The following is an 18,889-nucleotide window of genomic DNA, read 5'->3' as shown; positions in this document are numbered from 1 at the left end:
ATGGGAAAAAAATTCCTTTAATGACTTTAAAAAATTTTTTTTCCCAATTTTGGGCAAAACCCTTTGGGAAAAAAGGGAAATTTTTAATGGTACCTTCCCCCTTTAAAGGGGGGGCCCAAGGGAAAAGGGGAATTCCTTAAAACATGCTAAAGGTTTGAAAGGGCCCAAGGGGGGGAAAAAAGGGGGGGGGGAAAATTTTAAAAAGGCCCACCCCAAGGGAAAAAAACCCCAATTTTTAAATTTTTGGGAAAAAATGCTACGGGAAAAAATTTTTTTTGGGGGGTTTTGGGGAAAATTTTTTGGGGGGGGGAAAAATTCATCAAAGGTTTTTGGACCCCCCCGGGGGGAAAACCCGGGAAAGGGGGGAAAGATTTTTTTAAAAAGAAAAAATTTTGGGAATGGGAAAACCTTTTGGTCCAAAAAATTTTAAAAGGGGAACCCATTTGGTAAAAAACCTTCCCCCGGGGAAGGGGGGGCCTAAAGGGGGAAAAAGGAACCCTCCATTTAAAAGTTTTTTTATTTAAACCAATTTGTTAAAATTTTTTTAAAATTTTTTTGGGAGGGCCCCCCGGGGAAAAGGGGGGGGGCCCCCCGGGAAAAGGGGGAATTTTTTAAGGCCCTTTTGGGAAAATTAAAAATTTTTTTTTGAAAAAGGGGGAAAATTTTTAAAATTGACCCCCAGGGGAGGGGGGGGAAGGGGGAAAAAGGGAATTTTTAAAAAGTACTAGCAAAAAATTTAAAGGATTTGAAACCCCTTTGGCAAACACCTTTGGGGGAAAGGGGAAAAATTTTTTTAATGGACTCTGACCCCCAGGGGCCAAAAGGGGGGGGCCCCAGGGAAAGGGTTTTTAAAAAAGCTACTAGTCTAAAGAAATGGGTTTAACCCATTTTGGGCAAAACAATCCTTTGGGGGGGGAAAGATTTTTTTAAAGTCTCTGCCCCCAAAGGGGGCCAGGGGGGGGGCCCTAGGGGGGAAAAGAGGAATTCCTTTAAACGCTACTTCTAATTATGAATGGGAACCCAAATTTTTCAAAACCCCTTTTGGGGGGGGAAAACCAATTTCTTTAAAAGGGGGGGGGGGGGGGGGGGGCCTAAGGGAAAAGGAAATTTTAAATTCCCCATCAAAGTTTTTGGGGGGCCCCAATTTTGGGAAAATTTTGGGAAAACAAGCAAAGGCCGCCCCCCCCGGGAAGGGGGGGGCCCTTTAAAAAAAGGGAAACCTTCAAATCCCCATTTTAAATAGAAATTTAACCTTTGGAAAACCCTTTTGGGGGGGGAACTTTTCCCCAAGGGACCAAAGGGGGGGGCCCAATAGGGGAAATTGAGGCAATTCCTTTAAATCGCTACTAGTCATAAAGTTATGAATGGATTTGAACCCAATTTGGTCAGAAACATCCTTTGGGGATGGGGAATAGATTTTGCATAAATGGTGACTCTGACCCCCAAGGGGCCAAAGGGGCGGGGCCTAATGGGGAAATAGAGGTAATTCCTTCAAATCGCTACTAGTCATAAAGTTATGAATGGATTTGAACCCAATTTGGTCAGAAACATCCTTTAGGAAAGGGGAACAGATTTTGCATAAATGGTGACTCTGACCCCACAGGGGCCTGAGGGGCGGGGCCCAATAGGGGAAATTGAGGCAATTCCTTTAAATCGCTACTAGTCATAAAGTTATGAATGGATTTGAACCCAATTTGGTCAGAAACATCCTTTGGGGATGGGGAATAGATTTTGCATAAATGGTGACTCTGACCCCCAAGGGGCCAAAGGGGCGGGGCCTAATGGGGAAATAGAGGTAATTCCTTCAAATCGCTACTTGTCATAAAGGTATGAATGGATTTGAACCCAATTTAGTCAGAAGCATTCTTTGGGAAGGGGAACAGATTTTGCATAAATGGTGACTTTGACCACCAAGGGGCCAAAGGGGCGGGGCCCCATATGGGAAATAGAGGTAATTCCTTTAAATCGCTACTAGTCATAAAGTTATGAATGGATTTGAACCCAATTTAGTAAGAAACATCCTTTGGGGAAGGGGAACAGATTTTGCATAAATGGTGACTCTGACCCCTAAGGGGGCAATGGGGCGGGGCCTTATGGGGAAATAGAGGTAATTCCTTCAAATCGCTACTAGTCATAAAGGTATGAATGGATTTGAACCCAATTTGGTAAGAAACATTCTTATGTGAAGGGGAACAGATTTTGCATAAATGGTTACTCTGACCCCCAAAGGACCAAAGGGGCGGGGCCTAATGGGGAAACAGAGGTAATATCTTTAAATCGCTACTAGTCATAAAATTATGAAAAGATTTGAACCGAATTTGGTCAAAAACATCATTGGGGGAAGGGGAACAGATTTTGCATAAATGGTGACTCTGACCCCCAAGGGGCCAAAGGGGCGGGGCCTAATGGGGAAATAGAGGTAATTCCGTAAAATCGCTACTAGTCATAAAGTTATGAATGGATTTGAACCCAATTTGGTCAGAAACATCCTTTAGGAAAGGGGAACAGATTTTGCATAAATGGTGACTCTGACCCCCAAGGGGCCAAAGGGGCGGGGCCTAATGGGGAAATAGAGGTAATTCCGTAAAATTGCTACTAGTCATAAAGTTATGAATGGATTTGAACCCAATTTGGTCAGAAACATCCTTTAGGAAAGGGGAACAGATTTTGCATAAATGGTGACTCTGACCCCCAAGGGGCCAAAGGGGCGGGGCCTAATGGGGAAATAGAGGTAATTCCGTAAAATCGCTACTAGTCATAAAGTTATGAATGGATTTGAACCCAATTTGGTAAGAAACATTCTTGGGGGAAGGGGAACAGATTTTGCATAAATGGTGACTCTGACCCCCGAGGGGCAAAAGGGGCGGGGCCCCATATAGGAAATAGAGGTAATTCCTTTAAATCACTACTAGTCATAAAGTTATAAATGCATGTTGTAAACTCAGAGAGTCTGGACTTCATTATTTCTTTGAAGCAGTTGGGATCCCCACGCTATAACCATAAATAGCATTGTTTGAGGTTAACAAACAAAAGGAATTGAACATGAACATTATTTTGACATTTGGTCAAATCCAACCAGGTGAGCGATACAGGCCCCATGGGCCTCTTGTTGTAACTAAAAAGCAATCTTCATATCAAAACATGAACACCAATTACCATTTTAAGGAAACAATACACGACTTATAATTTTGAGGTTTCAGGGCGGCCATTTTGGATTTATTTAAAAGCCTAACTACTAAATTGTATTTTATATGTATGATCTTAACGTCTTACCTTGCCCCCAAAACCCCACTTGTGTAATAAATGTGCGACTTATTCCAATTTTAAGATTTTGCCAGCCATCTTAAATATTTCAAAATGCTCAAGGGTCCCAGAGTGGCACCAAGCAGTCCTTGGATCAGCACTCCTCCAACATGCAAAAATCACTAAAAACCATTATTTGGACAATTATGCAAGGTTTTGAGAGAAATTTAGGTTTGGCAACCGGACTATAAATAAGGTATACCAATTCTAAGCAGTGTTCTGGAATAAAATAGCCCTTTCTGTCTTTAGTGAAGCATCAGTATGCAAGAACTGGACTCTTTATTCTAATTTATGTTTTGTCCCAACCTTCATTGGCAAGTGCTATAAAGATGAAACAGACACTTAATGCAGTTTCATTCATTACTTGACACATACTCTATTAGCTACTAAAATTAACCTGTCACTTTATCAGGTGTTTTGTGTGATTAATTAACCTGTCACTTTATCAGGTGTTTTGTGTGATTAATTAACCTGTCACTTTATCAGGTGTTTTGTGTGATTCCGTAAGTTCACATATTAACCTGCTAGAAAATGTGATAAACCACGTCTCTGACATCTCGTCACTGCAAATTGTAAATGAAGACATGACTCGGGGGTATGTAACAATAAAATATTTTACTGAATACTGGCAGCATTTGCCTACATATAATACAATTTGATCTACTGTTATAGATAGTCCCACGAGCTCTCTCCCATCTGTGCTACTGATAAACTAGACAATGTTCTGAGTAATATTGTTGCTCACTTTTGACACTCATTTGCCTTGCACTGGCCTATGGTTGTTTCTGTGTACAGAGAGGATGATCATTTCAGATGTTCAGTTTTGGAGTTCATTGGAACCACATGAGTTCGAGTGATTGCTTGAATAATCAGAATATCCAGTTGGTTTTTATTTTTTTTTGAGAGAGAAATTGATGTGTAAACAAATACAATCGCAGAACTAATGATGAATTCCAGTGATTCCAAATGATTTTCCAGTGTAAAGCTAACAAGTATTTAAAGTGAGTACCGACTTTTAATATACATACATCATTGATAACTAACTGTAGATGTGGTTACAATGGATGATTAATTCAAACACAATTTTCAACCCAAACTAAATGACTTTTACGATTTTCTCCTCAGTAAAACGAATATTGTATATCAAATTTATATATACACAATAAGTAGACTTTGAGTTTTGTGGGTGCAGTAATATTACGAAAACATATAAATTACAATAAATATTGCAAATAATATTCCACCTGACCTTATAATTTGATGCCAGTTTAAACCTGACTCCATTTCATCAGCGTGGTGAAATCTTAATTTAAAAAAAGACAAATTGAAGAAAAAGAACAGTGTCCTACCCAGTTCTACTTTTAAAAGTGTACAGTAATAGGATGTGTGTGTAAAGACCATCCTCTAACCTAAGTAGTTATACACGTATCAATACACTATTTACATAGAATTCCGTACAGCTACATGTCAATAAATATCGTGTCGCTCTTTTTTTATACTAATGTCCTCTCAATTTAGCAAGACATCCAAAATACTAGGACTACTGAAATTCCAAAACAAACTATGAACACATTGATATTTCTAATGAAGTCTGAACTTGCATGTGTATTTATTTTTACTACAACCTGAATACAACCTGTATGTAAACAGCCACACTCCCTAAAAAAATGTCATGATTTTTATAAAACGATGGCATCATGAGAACAATTCTATGAAATTACACTATCGTATGATAAGTGGAGTTGAAATGTCAAACATTTATTTAATCCCGTTATTTGACCATCCGAAAATTCAGTGAAATTTTAAATGTTTCAGTATATGTGAAAAGGAGAGAAAGAATCTGCAAATATCCAGAAAAATAGTTTTACTTTCCAGATGGTAGTAGACCTCTCCATAGTTTCTTCTGCAAAGCTAAACTCTTCGAACAAGCATATTTACAGACTGGAAACTAAGAACAAGCACCACTACTGACCGTAGAGGACAAGTGACCCTCTCACACAGGGACCAGTGTGTGCAGTGGGCAGACTCTCTGCTGAGCTTTATATACGTGTAAGTACACCAAATCTGAAGCAAGTTTTACTCTTATACATATAGCTTTAAGCTTCAGCAGTAACAGACTTAAATTTTTCAAAATTCAACCACAAATCTCTCTATTTACAATAGTCTACCGTATATATAACTCCTGTACCTCGCTCAGTGTCCAGATTTAGTACAATAGCCTATAAGCAACCTTGCATCCTCTTTTCACAAGACCAGACGTACAATTCAATAGTAAGATAGATCTTGTATTGAAAATTGGGACGTACGGTCATACGGTATATCAACAAGGTAAGTTTTTATTCTCATCTGTACTGTAATTCATGTGAAATGAAAGGGTTCAATATCAATACAAAAACAACATTCTACAACATCTATCTGGCAATAGAAAGAGCAATTTGCAAAACAATGAATATCTTTTATAAACAATTACACATACATTTCAAAACTGATAAGTTGTTATGAATACAGATATGTGTGGTTTTTTCTTTCTTATAAGGAATACTATGAATCCTTTCATGAGAGCCAAAGTTTGAACTGGATACATATATTTGCAAAAGAAGCGTATGCATAGCTCCTCTTTGTCACCGACTTAGAGATAAAATAGCACATAACATTTTTTAGGCTCACTTAACATGCTACAAAAAAGTGTAAAATGAATCCTTAAAATCTGTGGTTTACAATAAAATTGACAAAAAAAAAAAAGGTAAAATGTGAAATAAATATAGAAACCAGCATTACAACTCAACATAAAAGCATGTACCTGTCAACATCTACAATACTGTGGTCTTATATTACAGCATACATCAGCCAGTCACAATGTTCTTATACAAATATACTCCATGTTATCATGTTTCGGTCCACAACATCTGATATCCTTATGGAATCTTCTGATACTGGTGTAGCCTTGGGTTTTTAACTATATCTGTATGTTTTGTGGGGTTGGACAAATCTTGTGTTATCATAAGTAACAGAACATTTTCCCTTTACCTCTTCCAGAGACCCCCTCCTCTAAATTGGAATCTGTTAACACTTCAGTATTATTTCCCCACAACTCTTCTGAAGACTTTCTGTGCACATGTAAATGATAAACTGTGGAAGAGGCAATGCATTTCCTCAATACTGAAACAATCAGAACAATCATTTTCTGTTGGACAACAAGTTGTACCCATCTATTTGTTTTTTTACCACTATTAGGTTAAGTTAACAGGTGCCATGTCTGTTAATGTATTTGGTGATTCAAATTGCACTAGAAAATTTACTGCTTTGATATAAAGTGACTTATCTTATAAGCTGTTTTTAAAATGGCTACACATTTAGATGATAAATACATATCAATACATATAAAATATAGTTATTTGTTACAGGTTTGTTTCAGATTTGGATAATGAACTACATAAATTCGGAAATACTTAACACTGTATCAATATTTCAATTGATGTGACGTTTTCATTTAAAATAATATTTTTCCATCATAAAAAAAATTGATAAAATACGACATCCATACAACAAGGTGCTCTTGTATATAAGAAAGTACATGCTAAGAAAACTTTTTAACTTCCTTACTATTAACGAACTCTCATAAAAACTCTATATTTTCTTTTGTTTATATAATTCCGAAAGATCTATTTATCTCAAATACAAAATCCTATTTTTTATATCTGCTGTGTCTGACAATAAACATGTAGATTTGCAAAACAATATCATAACATCTCTTCATCACAGGACAATTTACCCCCACAGAGAATTCATCCCAGCTGAGGAGTGAACAGGTGTGTTGGGTAGACTGTGTGATGGAAGAATGGAAAATATACAAAAATAACAAAACTAGGACATAAAGTTACATGACACCAGGTCAAAAATAAAAACATTCACATATAGCATCTAGAACGGTTGGCATTCACCAATCCTTAAAATAAAACGACAGATTTTTTTTTTGTTTTTTTTCTTTCCAAATGACTATAGATTCACAGTACAGATGTTAAAGCCTATAGAGAAAGAAACAGTAGAAATAAGAGGTACATTTGATTATCATTTATGAGGTCTTTTCCACGTAATTTGAAGGGAGCATGCCCCGTTGACCTGTCCGTTCCACTGTACCCTCCATCCATCCTGCATCAATGATTTCACAGTTGGAGATGTAGTCATCCTCCCGAAAAGAAACTTCATCATCATCAGCTGCGGTGTAGTCATACAGAGCTTTATACTTCACCTGTTGAGACCAAACATTTCCCTTTTATTTATTCATGATGTACTGACAAAGCAATAGCAAGATATCCTTAGCCATTTATCTGATTTTAAAGAAAAAGAAAAAGAAAACAATTTCAGCACAGTAGTCGTGTAGATGTGGTGGTGCAGATATGACTTAGTTCCTTTGGCACTGACCTTGTCATTTTTGTAACAATGGGACCAGAAACTAGCCTTGACTAACACTTTTAAGACTTGTATTGACATCTTCATGTCTGGTCAACTGGTTTGCCAGCAAAATAGAGCAAATGCTAGAGGTCTGTAGGACTATGAGTTTGAGGTCTGTTGTATAACTGACCTGGTTCCTTTGGGGCTGACCCGGGGTTCTGTAGGGCTTTGTTGTATAACTGACCTGGTTCCTTTGGGGCTGACCCGGGGACCTGCATGGCTATGTTGTATAACTTACCTGGTTCCTTTGGGGCTGACCCGGGGTTCTGTAGGGCTTTGTTGTATAACTGACCTGGTTCCTTTGGGGCTGACCCGGGGACCTGTATGGCTATGTTGTATAACTTACCTGGTTCCTTTGGGGCTGACCCGGGGTTCTGTAGGGCTATGTTGTATAACTGACCTGGTTCCTTTGGGGCTGACCCGGGGATCTGTATGGCTATGTTGTATAACTTACCTGGTTCCTTTGGGGCTGACCCGGGGTTCTGTAGGGCTATGTTGTATAACTGACCTGGTTCCTTTGGGGCTGACCCGGGGATCTGTATGGCTATGTTGTATAATTGACCCAGGATCTGTATGGCTATGTTGTATAACTGACCCGGGGATCTGTATGGCTATGTTGTATAACTGACCCGGGGTCTGTATGGCTATGTTGTATAACTGACCCGGGGTCTGTATGGCTATGTTGTATAACTGACCTGGGGACCTGTATGGCTATGTTGTATAACTGACCCGGGGATCTGTATGGCTATGTTGTATAACTGACCTGGGGACCTGTATGGCTATGTTGTATAACTGACCCGGGGACCTGTATGGCTATGTTGTATAACTGACCCAGGGTCTGTATGGCTATGTTGTATAACTGACCCGGGGATCTGTATGGCTATGTTGTATAACTGACCCGGGGATCTGTATGGCTATGTTGTATAACTGACCCGGGGTCTGTATGGCTATGTTGTATAACTGACCCGGGGTCTGTATGGCTATGTTGTATAACTGACCCGGGGATCTGTATGGCTATGTTGTATAACTGACCCGGGGACCTGTATGGCTATGTTGTATAACTGACCCGGGGATCTGTATGGCTATGTTGTATAACTGACCCACGGACCTGTATGGCTATGTTGTATAACTTACCTGGTTCCTTTGGGGCTGACCCAGGATCTGTATGGCTATGTTGTATAACTGACCCGGGGATCTGTAGGGCTATGTTGTATAACTGACCCGGGGATCTGTATGGCTATGTTGTATAACTGACCCGGGGACCTGTATGGCTATGTTGTATAACTGACCCGGGGACCTGTATGGCTATGTTGTATAACTGACCCGGGGACCTGTATGGCTATGTTGTATAACTGACCCGGGGTCTGTATGGCTATGTTGTATAACTGACCCAGGGATCTGTATGGCTATGTTGTATAACTGACCCAGGGTCTGTATGGCTATGTTGTATAACTGACCCGGGGTCTGTATGGCTATGTTGTATAACTGACCCGGGGTTCTGTAGGGCTATGTTGTATAACTTACCTGGTTCCTTTGGGGCTGACCCGGGGGTCTGTACGGCTGTTGTTGTTGTTGCTGCTGTGGCTGATATGCAGGTTGACGTGCTTGCTGGGGTTGAGCTAAAGAAGACAACAGTAAAGTGAACAAAGGTTCCTATGTTTAAGATGAGGTCACCATACCACTATGACCTTTATAATGACCCATTCAATGTACCAATCTTTCTCTTAACTTACCTCTCAATCACTTATAAAATTCTTCTGAATTTGACAGAAAAAAAATCAAATGACATGCTACTGCAAATATAATTACTACATCAAATGATGGAGTGCAGTTATTGTTAACTACAATTGAGACTTATTAATACAGTTATCATTATGGTGTACTTCAACTGAGAGTTTATCCCTTATTTGACTGAATATGTGCAGGTGGCATGGTAACTGTGTAGAGCTCTATAAACTAGTCAGAATGCATTGTGGTAAGACATGGTTCAGATTCAAGTGCAGTTATAAATAGTAGTTATGCTAGGGAGAAGCAGATAAAATCATAGAACACTACATGCAGTAAAAATCCAGCAAATCCAAATACTTCAAATGCAAATTCTATTTTGTAATCTAGTAAAGCAATAAGCCAACTGCCATACACCTGAAAATGAAACTTGAAAAATAAGTATCTACATAATATCAAACAACATGATAGCTAAACATGTATCTTTCGCTACATTTATATAAACTAATTAACTACTAACTAAAATAATCTAAAATCATACCTGATACACTTTAAATATTTCCAGTAAAACTATTCTGGCTTATTGGCAGAGAGCAATGATACTGGAAAAAGGGACCTTGAAATATATTTGTGAGACTAGTGCAGAGTGTAATAAATTGGGACACATAATCAAGTTAACTACAACGTTCAGATAGACAAGTCCATCGCACACAGGGGAGGCCGTCCTTAAATTAACATACATGTTGTTAGGATGTTAAACAATACAAAAAGGAGTCTATTGTTACATTTTCCTGAATCTGATGCTAGACTTTTTAAAAATATTAAAGTGCAAACATGTAAAATTTAGATAATAATAATTGTTATTGTGTAGACTTTTGATTACAATAGTCATTGTAGTTGTACCATCATTGTTTTGCTTGTCCAACAGTCACTATATGATGGTGAGAACAAATGTATAGTTGTGGCAGTCCATACTTAAAAGGTCTATGTACCATTGAAATATATGTGAAAGAACTATTTCATAGTTAAAATTTTATACAGTATCAGATATAAACATGAAGTTGAATGGTGGAGGAAGTGCTTATCTACAGAGGTATTTGATGATGTGGTTAAGAATGGGTTCAGATTTCAACAAAACCTTCAATAGCCAACTGAAATATGCTGTGACTGGTGCTGAACTGCAAAGGTAAACTTAGAGCTCAGGTGGTGCAGCTCTAAGCTGAAGTATGAAACCAGTGGATCTGCAGTGGTAACACGTCAGTGGTGCTGATCTGCAGTGGTAATATCAGTGGTGCTGATCTGCAGTGGATGACAGGGGTCCCGGACATAGTGCTGCAGCATCGAATGGGGACACTGTAAGGTTAACTTACAACCCCCTGTCAGGTCATCGGGAGGACCTGGAAGTGGGTAGTTCTCTGACTGGCTGATACTCTCCTCTGTTGGAGGGGCTGGGGGGTCATAAGGTGGAGGTATATCGTTCTCCACAGGAGAAATCACATGTTGTGGAGTCATCCTCACCGGTGTGGCGAAATGAATTTCCATCTCTTGAACAGAATGTGGGCAACAACCATTGTTTATACCATGTCACTGGGTTATATCTCCAGATAGAATGATTATGTAACAGAAACTATTATCTGGAACACCATGGCCTTTTGTCACTATAAACATTACAACACTTCACTCCATGATTCATTTTGAACCTTGACCTCCCCACAGGAATTTTACAGTATTCCTATTAGTGTACATATCTTTGCAACATACTTGTAACAAGAAATCATCTTAATATAATGTCCCTACTTCATTATTGTCTATAAACATGTTAACATTTAGAAAATGATTTACCAAGTCGAACATCTTTTGAAAGCAAGAATTCATGTGACTTAAATGTAAACAGATAGGTTGTTAATCATCGGGGGGGGGAAATCTACTTTTTATGACAACATTTAAATTTGTCAGTTTGTAAAACAGCAGCAATATATTTATGGTATATTGCAGGGAATGGATCAGCTTATACAGCTGTGTGCTGGGAAGATCAAACAGAACTATGGAGAGAGGGAAGACAGAAGACTATGTTGGTCATACAGGGATTGACATCGTGGCTTTCCCATGCTTTCCTGCTGTTTTCATACCAGAGATTAATCGTCATGCCAAGTTGAGTAGAAGAACAGGAGTGTATAGTAAAGATGCAATCTTAAACAGTCAAGAAATATAGATACTACTAGATAATTTACATCCCTGGTGATATTGCCATGAGATAGTAGATATATTGACGAGCAGTTGGATATTGTTATATTAGGAGTTGAGGAGCTGATGTCAGGAGTAGACCTAGCTTTATTCAGGGTCAAGGTTGGCACTCACTTGGATCCTCTTCTTGAGCACTAATTGCATCTTTCTCAGCACTCAGGTCAACATTGTCATCATCAGGGAGAGGAGGGACATTGGAACTAAATTGTTCCTCCACTTTTGTGACAGACGGGGTGTTAGTTGTAGGGAATTCCTCCTCGTTTGTGACAGGTGAGGTGTTAGTTGTGGGAATATCCTCATCGTTTGTGACAGGCGGGATGTTAAATGTGGTATCTTCTACTTTAAAATGACAATTGCCAATTCATTTTTAATTAATGATGATTGTACCAAAACATTTTTAATCAATGATGATTAGACTAACTCCAAACATTAAAAGACAGCTGTGTGCACGTGAGGAACAGAATCCGTGACAGTTCAGTTGTTTTTGTATCATACAATATATCAATATTTAGAGCAATTAAAAGTATCAACTATACCTGTATATATATATATTAAACTATAACAATAAACCCATATATATAGAGAGAATATTGAATGGTTTCCCGTTTAATATAACAGATTTCACAAGTATGACAGAATATCAACATTTTCACGAGTGCGAATCGGGTGAAAAAAATCAAAATATTCTGTCATACAAATGAAATATATGTTACATGTATATTACAAGGGAAACCATTCAGTTTTCTTTTTATTGCATTTAAGATACTTAAAAACAAAATTAAAGAAATTCGAAAAATTATTTGTGTCAAAAAATGCAGGAATCGGTAACATAATTCATGACGTCATCTCTTTGTTATGTTACTCAACGTCAACTTGACGGCGAAAGGACTGATAAACGCAATTTAAGCATTTTCTGCTGTTAATCGGAGTATCTGCATGAATAGTTAACATCATATGAGTTTTTTTTTTTATCAAGACCTAGTCTGAAATTTTTCAGAAATACAGCAAAATAACCAATTTATCTATCTTCGCTTTGATTGGAAAAATCGGCAAGTTTCAATGCGGTGAATACAAAGGTTTGGTCAAAATCGAAAAACTTATATTTTTCACTGCAAAATCTTACTAGTTTGATAAATTTCTATATTTCACTGGCAAAAATGCAATGAATATATATACATGTATATATATATAACTTTGTCTTGGTAACCACATTATGACGTCATACATAGAAGAGGAGATAATGACGTTATTGCTTTAGGTATTTATATATACAGCTGGCCAGCCAATCAACTACAGCTAGTGTAAAAAGTAGAAATATTAAATATCATTCATGTATCATTATTCATATTGAAAATGTCAATGTTTAACAAACTATAATTTTCATATTTAGTGTGAAATTAACATAACTTTACAACGTTAGAGCTCTGTATGTATATAGGTGTTGTGCATATATATGTTCATATATTCGGATAAGAGTAAAATGAGGTAGTTTGATACATAGGAATATGGAGAAAAGTACAGTGTATGGATAATTACAGGAATGATTTAGGACTAATAAGAGTTAATGATTACGTGGGTTAATGTGTAGGATAGAGTATTGTTTTAGTCACTATTTAGAACAAAAATATTTAATTTTATCTATAAATCAATAATTATGTACTTATGACCTTTTTAATAAACAAAACATTTAAAATTGATACTTTTACTAAACAATTTTTCTCTGTAGAAAGTGTACATTTGTATCTCAAAGAATATGCGTAAACTTAACACTTCACACAATGATTAATATCTAATCGAAACATAATATTACCAAATTGAGAAGTTCCAAAGTCACATTTTATTTTGAAGAATTTCAAATATTTTTACAGTATATAGCAAAGACTTGTTGAGACATTGAATTATCCTGAGAGGGTTTACCATAAAGCCTGACACTCTGATTTTATATACACTACTGAACAGTTCAAGGCCAATGATTAAAGATAACAACTGGACTATAGGACCTATATAATCCATTAGAAGAAAATTCTGCAGAATTGTCAATATATCAAAGAAAGATGAGCCCATGAATAAAATAAATAAATCAAAATGGAATAATGGACACATATCCGTGACATATAGCGCCTCTCAACAAGGAGGTATAATTCATGTGAAAACAAGAGGGAATATTTCCTAATCCAAGTCTATTGTTTTATTATTAATGACTACAAACTTGGACAGACGAAATGGACCCAACACATTCTGTGTTCAATCAGAAGTTGTTTTCTATATGATCTTCAGAACTTATTTGAAAGTATCAATGAGAAAGTGCTGACAACTGAAGGATTTAGTCTGTACTGGTGTTAGAATATCACTACTGTTACCCCGACTAGCAGGTGTTAAAGCAGAAACTCATCATGAAAAAAATCACTTTGAAAGCAGAATTGTAATTCAATGTTTTGTAGTAGAATTATACAAGTGAAATTTCACTTCAGCATTTTCTAGCAGAAGTTATAAAAAAGCATGATCTAAATCATTTTTTTTTTTTAGAATATTGAAAATAATTTCACATCAAATTTCCACAGCAAGCTAAAGCACTAAGTTTGAAGTCCTTGTGTTGACAAAGATAAGAAGTGGACTAAGTTGTCAGTGAGAAAGCAAGTACAATTGCAAGGTAACTTACCGTCCATGTGGGGAGGGGGCACCTCAACAGGGTTGTATTGAGGGATAGGGTCTTCCTGTTGTGGTGGTGGAGGTGGTGGTGATTGTTGATGTTGGTATCCTGACAATATTGGAGCAGGTCAATTCTAGTTTCTTGTGCAAACATTTTGACATTATATTGCGGGGCTGATACTCAGTATTAAATATATTTAGTGGTATATATATGTTGTTAACAGTTGACGTTATATTGAGAGGCTGATACTCGGTATTACATGTACTTAGTGGTATGTGTTAACAGTTTGATGTTATATTGAGGGGCTGATACTCGGTATTACATATACTTAGTGGTATGTGTTGTTAACAGTTGATGTTATAATGAGGGGCTGATACTCGGTATTACATATACTTAGTGGTATGTGTTGTTAACAGTTGATGTTATAATGAGAGGCTGATACTCGGTATTACATATACTTAGTGGTATGTGTTAACAGCTAGTTGACGTTATATTGAGAGGCTGATACTCGGTATTACATATACTTAGTGGTATATATATGTTGTTAACAGTTGACGTTATATTGAGAGGCTGATACTCAGTATTACATATACTTAGTGGTATGTGTTGTTAACAGTTGACGTTATATTGAGGGGCTGATACTTGGTATTACATATACTTAGTGGTATGTGTTGTTAACAGTTGACGTTATATTGAGAGGCTGATACTCAGTATTACATATACTTAGTGGTATGTGTTGTTAACAGTTGACGTTATATTGAGGGGCTGATACTTGGTATTACATATACTTAGTGGTATGTGTTGTTAACAGTTGACGTTATATTGAGAGGCTGATACTCAGTATTACATATACTTAGTGGTATGTGTTGTTAACAGTTGATGTTATAATGAGAGGCTGATACTCGGTATTACATATACTTAGTGGTATGTGTTGTATTTTATTCTGTAACATTTTGATGATTAATAAAGCTTCTTGAATGCATATCTTGAATGAGCAATAGTGACACAAAGCAATGAATTTATATATATATCTTGTATGTATAACCAAGAACATGTATCAATGACCTCCATACAGATTTGAAAATGATCAGTTACAAAGATAAATAATTTATAAATCAGTGCTGAATAGGCATTAAGATGTTGATTAAGACAAAATTCCAATGATCAGATTTCTCTAAGATGGTAATTATCTCAATATCAGCATTTATATAGGTCCAGTCTCTTGGATTCATAGACAAAGTTGGTATGTGCTGCATTTTTCATCAATGACATTCTTTCCAAATTATGCTTCAAAAGTATATACTGTAGTTACAGTCCACACACCCAGTTGGGTGAGGCTATTTCACAGAAACTAACATATTAAATAGGTATGAATTAAAAATGCCAAGTCTATCATATGAATTTACACTTTCGAGTCTACATCAATCAACACTACTGAGTCTAGCTAAACGTATCATACCAGTTAACACTGCCGAGTCTAGCTTAACGTATCATACCAGTTAACACTGCCGAGTCTAGCTAAACGTATCATACCAGTTAACACTGCCGAGTCTAGCTTAACGTATCATACCAGTTAACACTGCCGAGTCTAGCTTAACGTATCATACCAGTTAACACTGCCGAGTCTAGCTAAACGTATCATACCAGTTAACACTGCCGAGTCTAGCTAAACGTATCATACCAGTTAACACTGCCGAGTCTAGCTAAACGTATCATACCAGTTAACACTGCCGAGTCTAGCTAAACGTATCATACCAGTTAACACTTCTGAGTCATTACGTATTAAATTTCACACAAACATGCAACCTAATGTATCTACCTCACTACCATATACCGAGTGGTAATGTAGGAACACTTAGTTTATAGGAAAGCACCTCCCACAATAGGAGAAGTATGTATTCTTATAAATCTGGCTTGTTGACATAGTTTACAAATTGAAATGGACTACCTGAGCATCCATCAACTATCAAATCATCTGGTCTAAAACATATTAATATCAGTCCATGCATTTTGTACTACAGCGATTGTCAACTTCTTTTACATGTATGTCCATATCCCCGAGTGTTTTTTTTTACTCTGGTGTTTAGTAGGACAGCTGATTGTCATACTCTTGTTTTTCCTGAATATCATACATTTTTTCAACTCCAGTTCATCCAAAATATCCAGCAATTCTACTAGTCTAGGTCTTTAACTGAATGATCCTGGTTTGCAGTTGAATATTGTACATACAAATTCGTGATTTGGTAGAGTGTTTACTCAGACTGCAAAACTATTGTCCCATACAGGATGTGAAAATATGGAAATGCTTCAGGTACGCTAGAGTTACAGATGGGATTAACAGTCTCTGATTGGCTTAGAAGATCATCCAGTGAACAGTTGTTAACAGTGTAGCCAACATCACTGATTCAAGGATGGGGGTAATGAAGCTCAACAAAATAAGAGCACAACACCCTCAGTGTTACTGGACTATGTGAGATTTACAAATAGGTTGACCAATCATTGAGAAATCATTTTCTAGTCAAAAGAAAGCTGTTGTAAATATTAAGATTCCAAAGGCTTTTGGATGATCTAATGAAGGAGGCGTTTTTGAAGATAAAAGGTATCTATCAAGGCTTGGGGATAACTTTGTGGAAAAGATTTTTTTTTTAAAGTTAAAAGTTCAACGACTACTGTCAAGAGACAATATTTAGATAACAGAAAATCAAGGTTGAAGAAGTTGGTTGGACTAAGGGGCTGTTTACAAATCTGAGGTTTTTCCCGGCATGTTTGAGGTCTTATCAGGACTTACCAGAGTATTGCCCGGCAATGGAGCCATATTTCTCATTTACAGGATCGTAATCAGAAATTGATCCAACTTTTCTGCCATGTGATCCATTTTGAACTGTAAACAAAAATAACCAAACCATAATTCCTACAGTTCTATATAAAACGGTAACAAAAAGTATACCCAAAAGGGGAACAAAATCTGAAAAAATAAGGCAGAAATCATGCATCAAAAAACTGAATTAAGCTACACATCAACAAATACGACATGGTAACGAAAACTCAAAATGAACAATTAATATCACTCAATACAAACTGTTCTGTAAACCCTTGGAACTGAACACATACCGCGATACTGCCATTCTCATTTATAATTCTTTTTGTACTCAAAATGTAAGATAGCCTGCCACAATTTTCATTTGGATGAAAAACTGAGAAAATGACAAATGCCTGAGCACCATTATACTGGTACCTAAGGTTGAGCACCATTATACTGGTACCTAAGGTTGAGCACCATTATACTGGTACCTAAGGTTGAGCACCATTATACTGGTACCTAAGGTTGAGCACCATTATACTGGTACCTAAGGTTGAGCACCATTATACTGGTACCTAAGGTTGAGCACCATTATACTGGTACCTAAGGTTGAGCACCATTATACTGGTACCTAAGGTTGAGCACCATTATACTGTTACCTAAGGTTGAGCACCATTATACTGTTACCTAAGGTTGAGCACCATTATACTGGTACCTAAAGTATCTTTTTATCAATCTGGTAACAACGTGTTTGGGCCGATATGTAATGGTGGTACGAGCTGAAGAGGTCAAAAATTATAACATCATAACATAGGTTACCTGTGTACCGGTGTTGCCTGGTAAGATTTGATGAAAAGAGAGAACTCTAAATCTGTAAGGGAGATAACTCGAGGACTGTAAAGGGAGAGAACTTGAAGTCCATAAAGGGAGAGAACTCAAAGTCTATGTATATAAAGTTCATATTCTCATGCTTTTATGTATTGCATTCATAATTTAAAGTGACATTTTCCTACAAGTTTTTACCAAAATATTAAATACAACATGTAGAAATGTCACTTTAAGAAAATATGAATATAATGCAGTCATATGACCATATACATTTAGCAGTGCTGGCTATACATACACAATATCAAATAAACACATAAATAACAGATTTACAGTTAACAGGACACAAACATAACCATACAGTATACATATAACATTCATAATACACTGCATACATTTAATGCATGTTACTTTTGAACATTTTATGCTGAAACACATTCAATATATATCTTTAACAAAGCCAAGTATATAATTTGTAGAAAATTAGCCATTACACATGTATAATAGACAATTGAGCAAAGATTTATAGTAAAAACACCATTCACTGAAATAAGATATTTAACAGTCATTGAGAGGATACACAGAAAAACATTTTAGTGTGGCATGCTTTTGGATTTTAATGTTATGGTAAACCTTTCTGTATAAACACGCAGTAGTAGAACATGTTAAAATAACCATGTATTACCATATAGCATTGGGTACATATGGCAGTCGATTGGGAAGTAACAGCTCTCAACACTATGTACACTGGCTTCAGTTTTATGTTTAGAATTTTTTGTTTGTTTTTGCTTTGTTTTTTGTTTTGTTTCTGTTTTATAAATGTTTCACTTGCCTAGTACCAATGTCTGTGTAAATAGAACCTGGTTGAATAACAAATTGCATGTATTATT

General features: G+C 36.8%; 1 protein-coding gene across 23 annotated transcripts in view; it reads right to left on the bottom strand.

The window, feature by feature from the left end:
• Positions 1 to 3,899: 3,899 nt before the first annotated feature.
• The window catches only part of LOC117315791 (LIM zinc-binding domain-containing Nebulette-like), a 78,340-nt gene continuing 63,350 nt past the window's right edge, over positions 3,900 to 18,889 (bottom strand). For 10 of the 23 annotated variants that reach the window (XM_033870189.1, XM_033870302.1, XM_033870236.1 and 7 more), the window contains 6 exons: positions 17,163 to 17,255; positions 14,384 to 14,482; positions 11,839 to 12,063; positions 10,851 to 11,024; positions 9,280 to 9,374; positions 3,900 to 7,552 (listed from right to left, as the gene is read on the bottom strand). In XM_033870189.1, the coding sequence (XP_033726080.1) occupies positions 7,376 to 7,552; positions 9,280 to 9,374; positions 10,851 to 11,024; positions 11,839 to 12,063; positions 14,384 to 14,482; positions 17,163 to 17,255 (863 nt within the window). In that variant the 3' untranslated portion in view covers positions 3,900 to 7,375. The remainder of the gene's footprint in view (positions 7,553 to 9,279; positions 9,375 to 10,850; positions 11,025 to 11,838; positions 12,064 to 14,383; positions 14,483 to 17,162; positions 17,256 to 18,889) is intronic. The other 13 variants (XM_033870216.1, XM_033870277.1, XM_033870259.1 and 10 more) reach the window with 6 other exon arrangements.

The sequence above is a fragment of the Pecten maximus genome, chromosome 2 (assembly GCF_902652985.1).
Source record: "Pecten maximus chromosome 2, xPecMax1.1, whole genome shotgun sequence".
NCBI classification, from domain to species: Eukaryota; Metazoa; Mollusca; class Bivalvia; order Pectinida; family Pectinidae; genus Pecten; species Pecten maximus.
The sequence above is the reverse complement of the archived record's forward strand: the minus strand, read 5'-3'. Positions and strand labels throughout refer to the sequence as shown.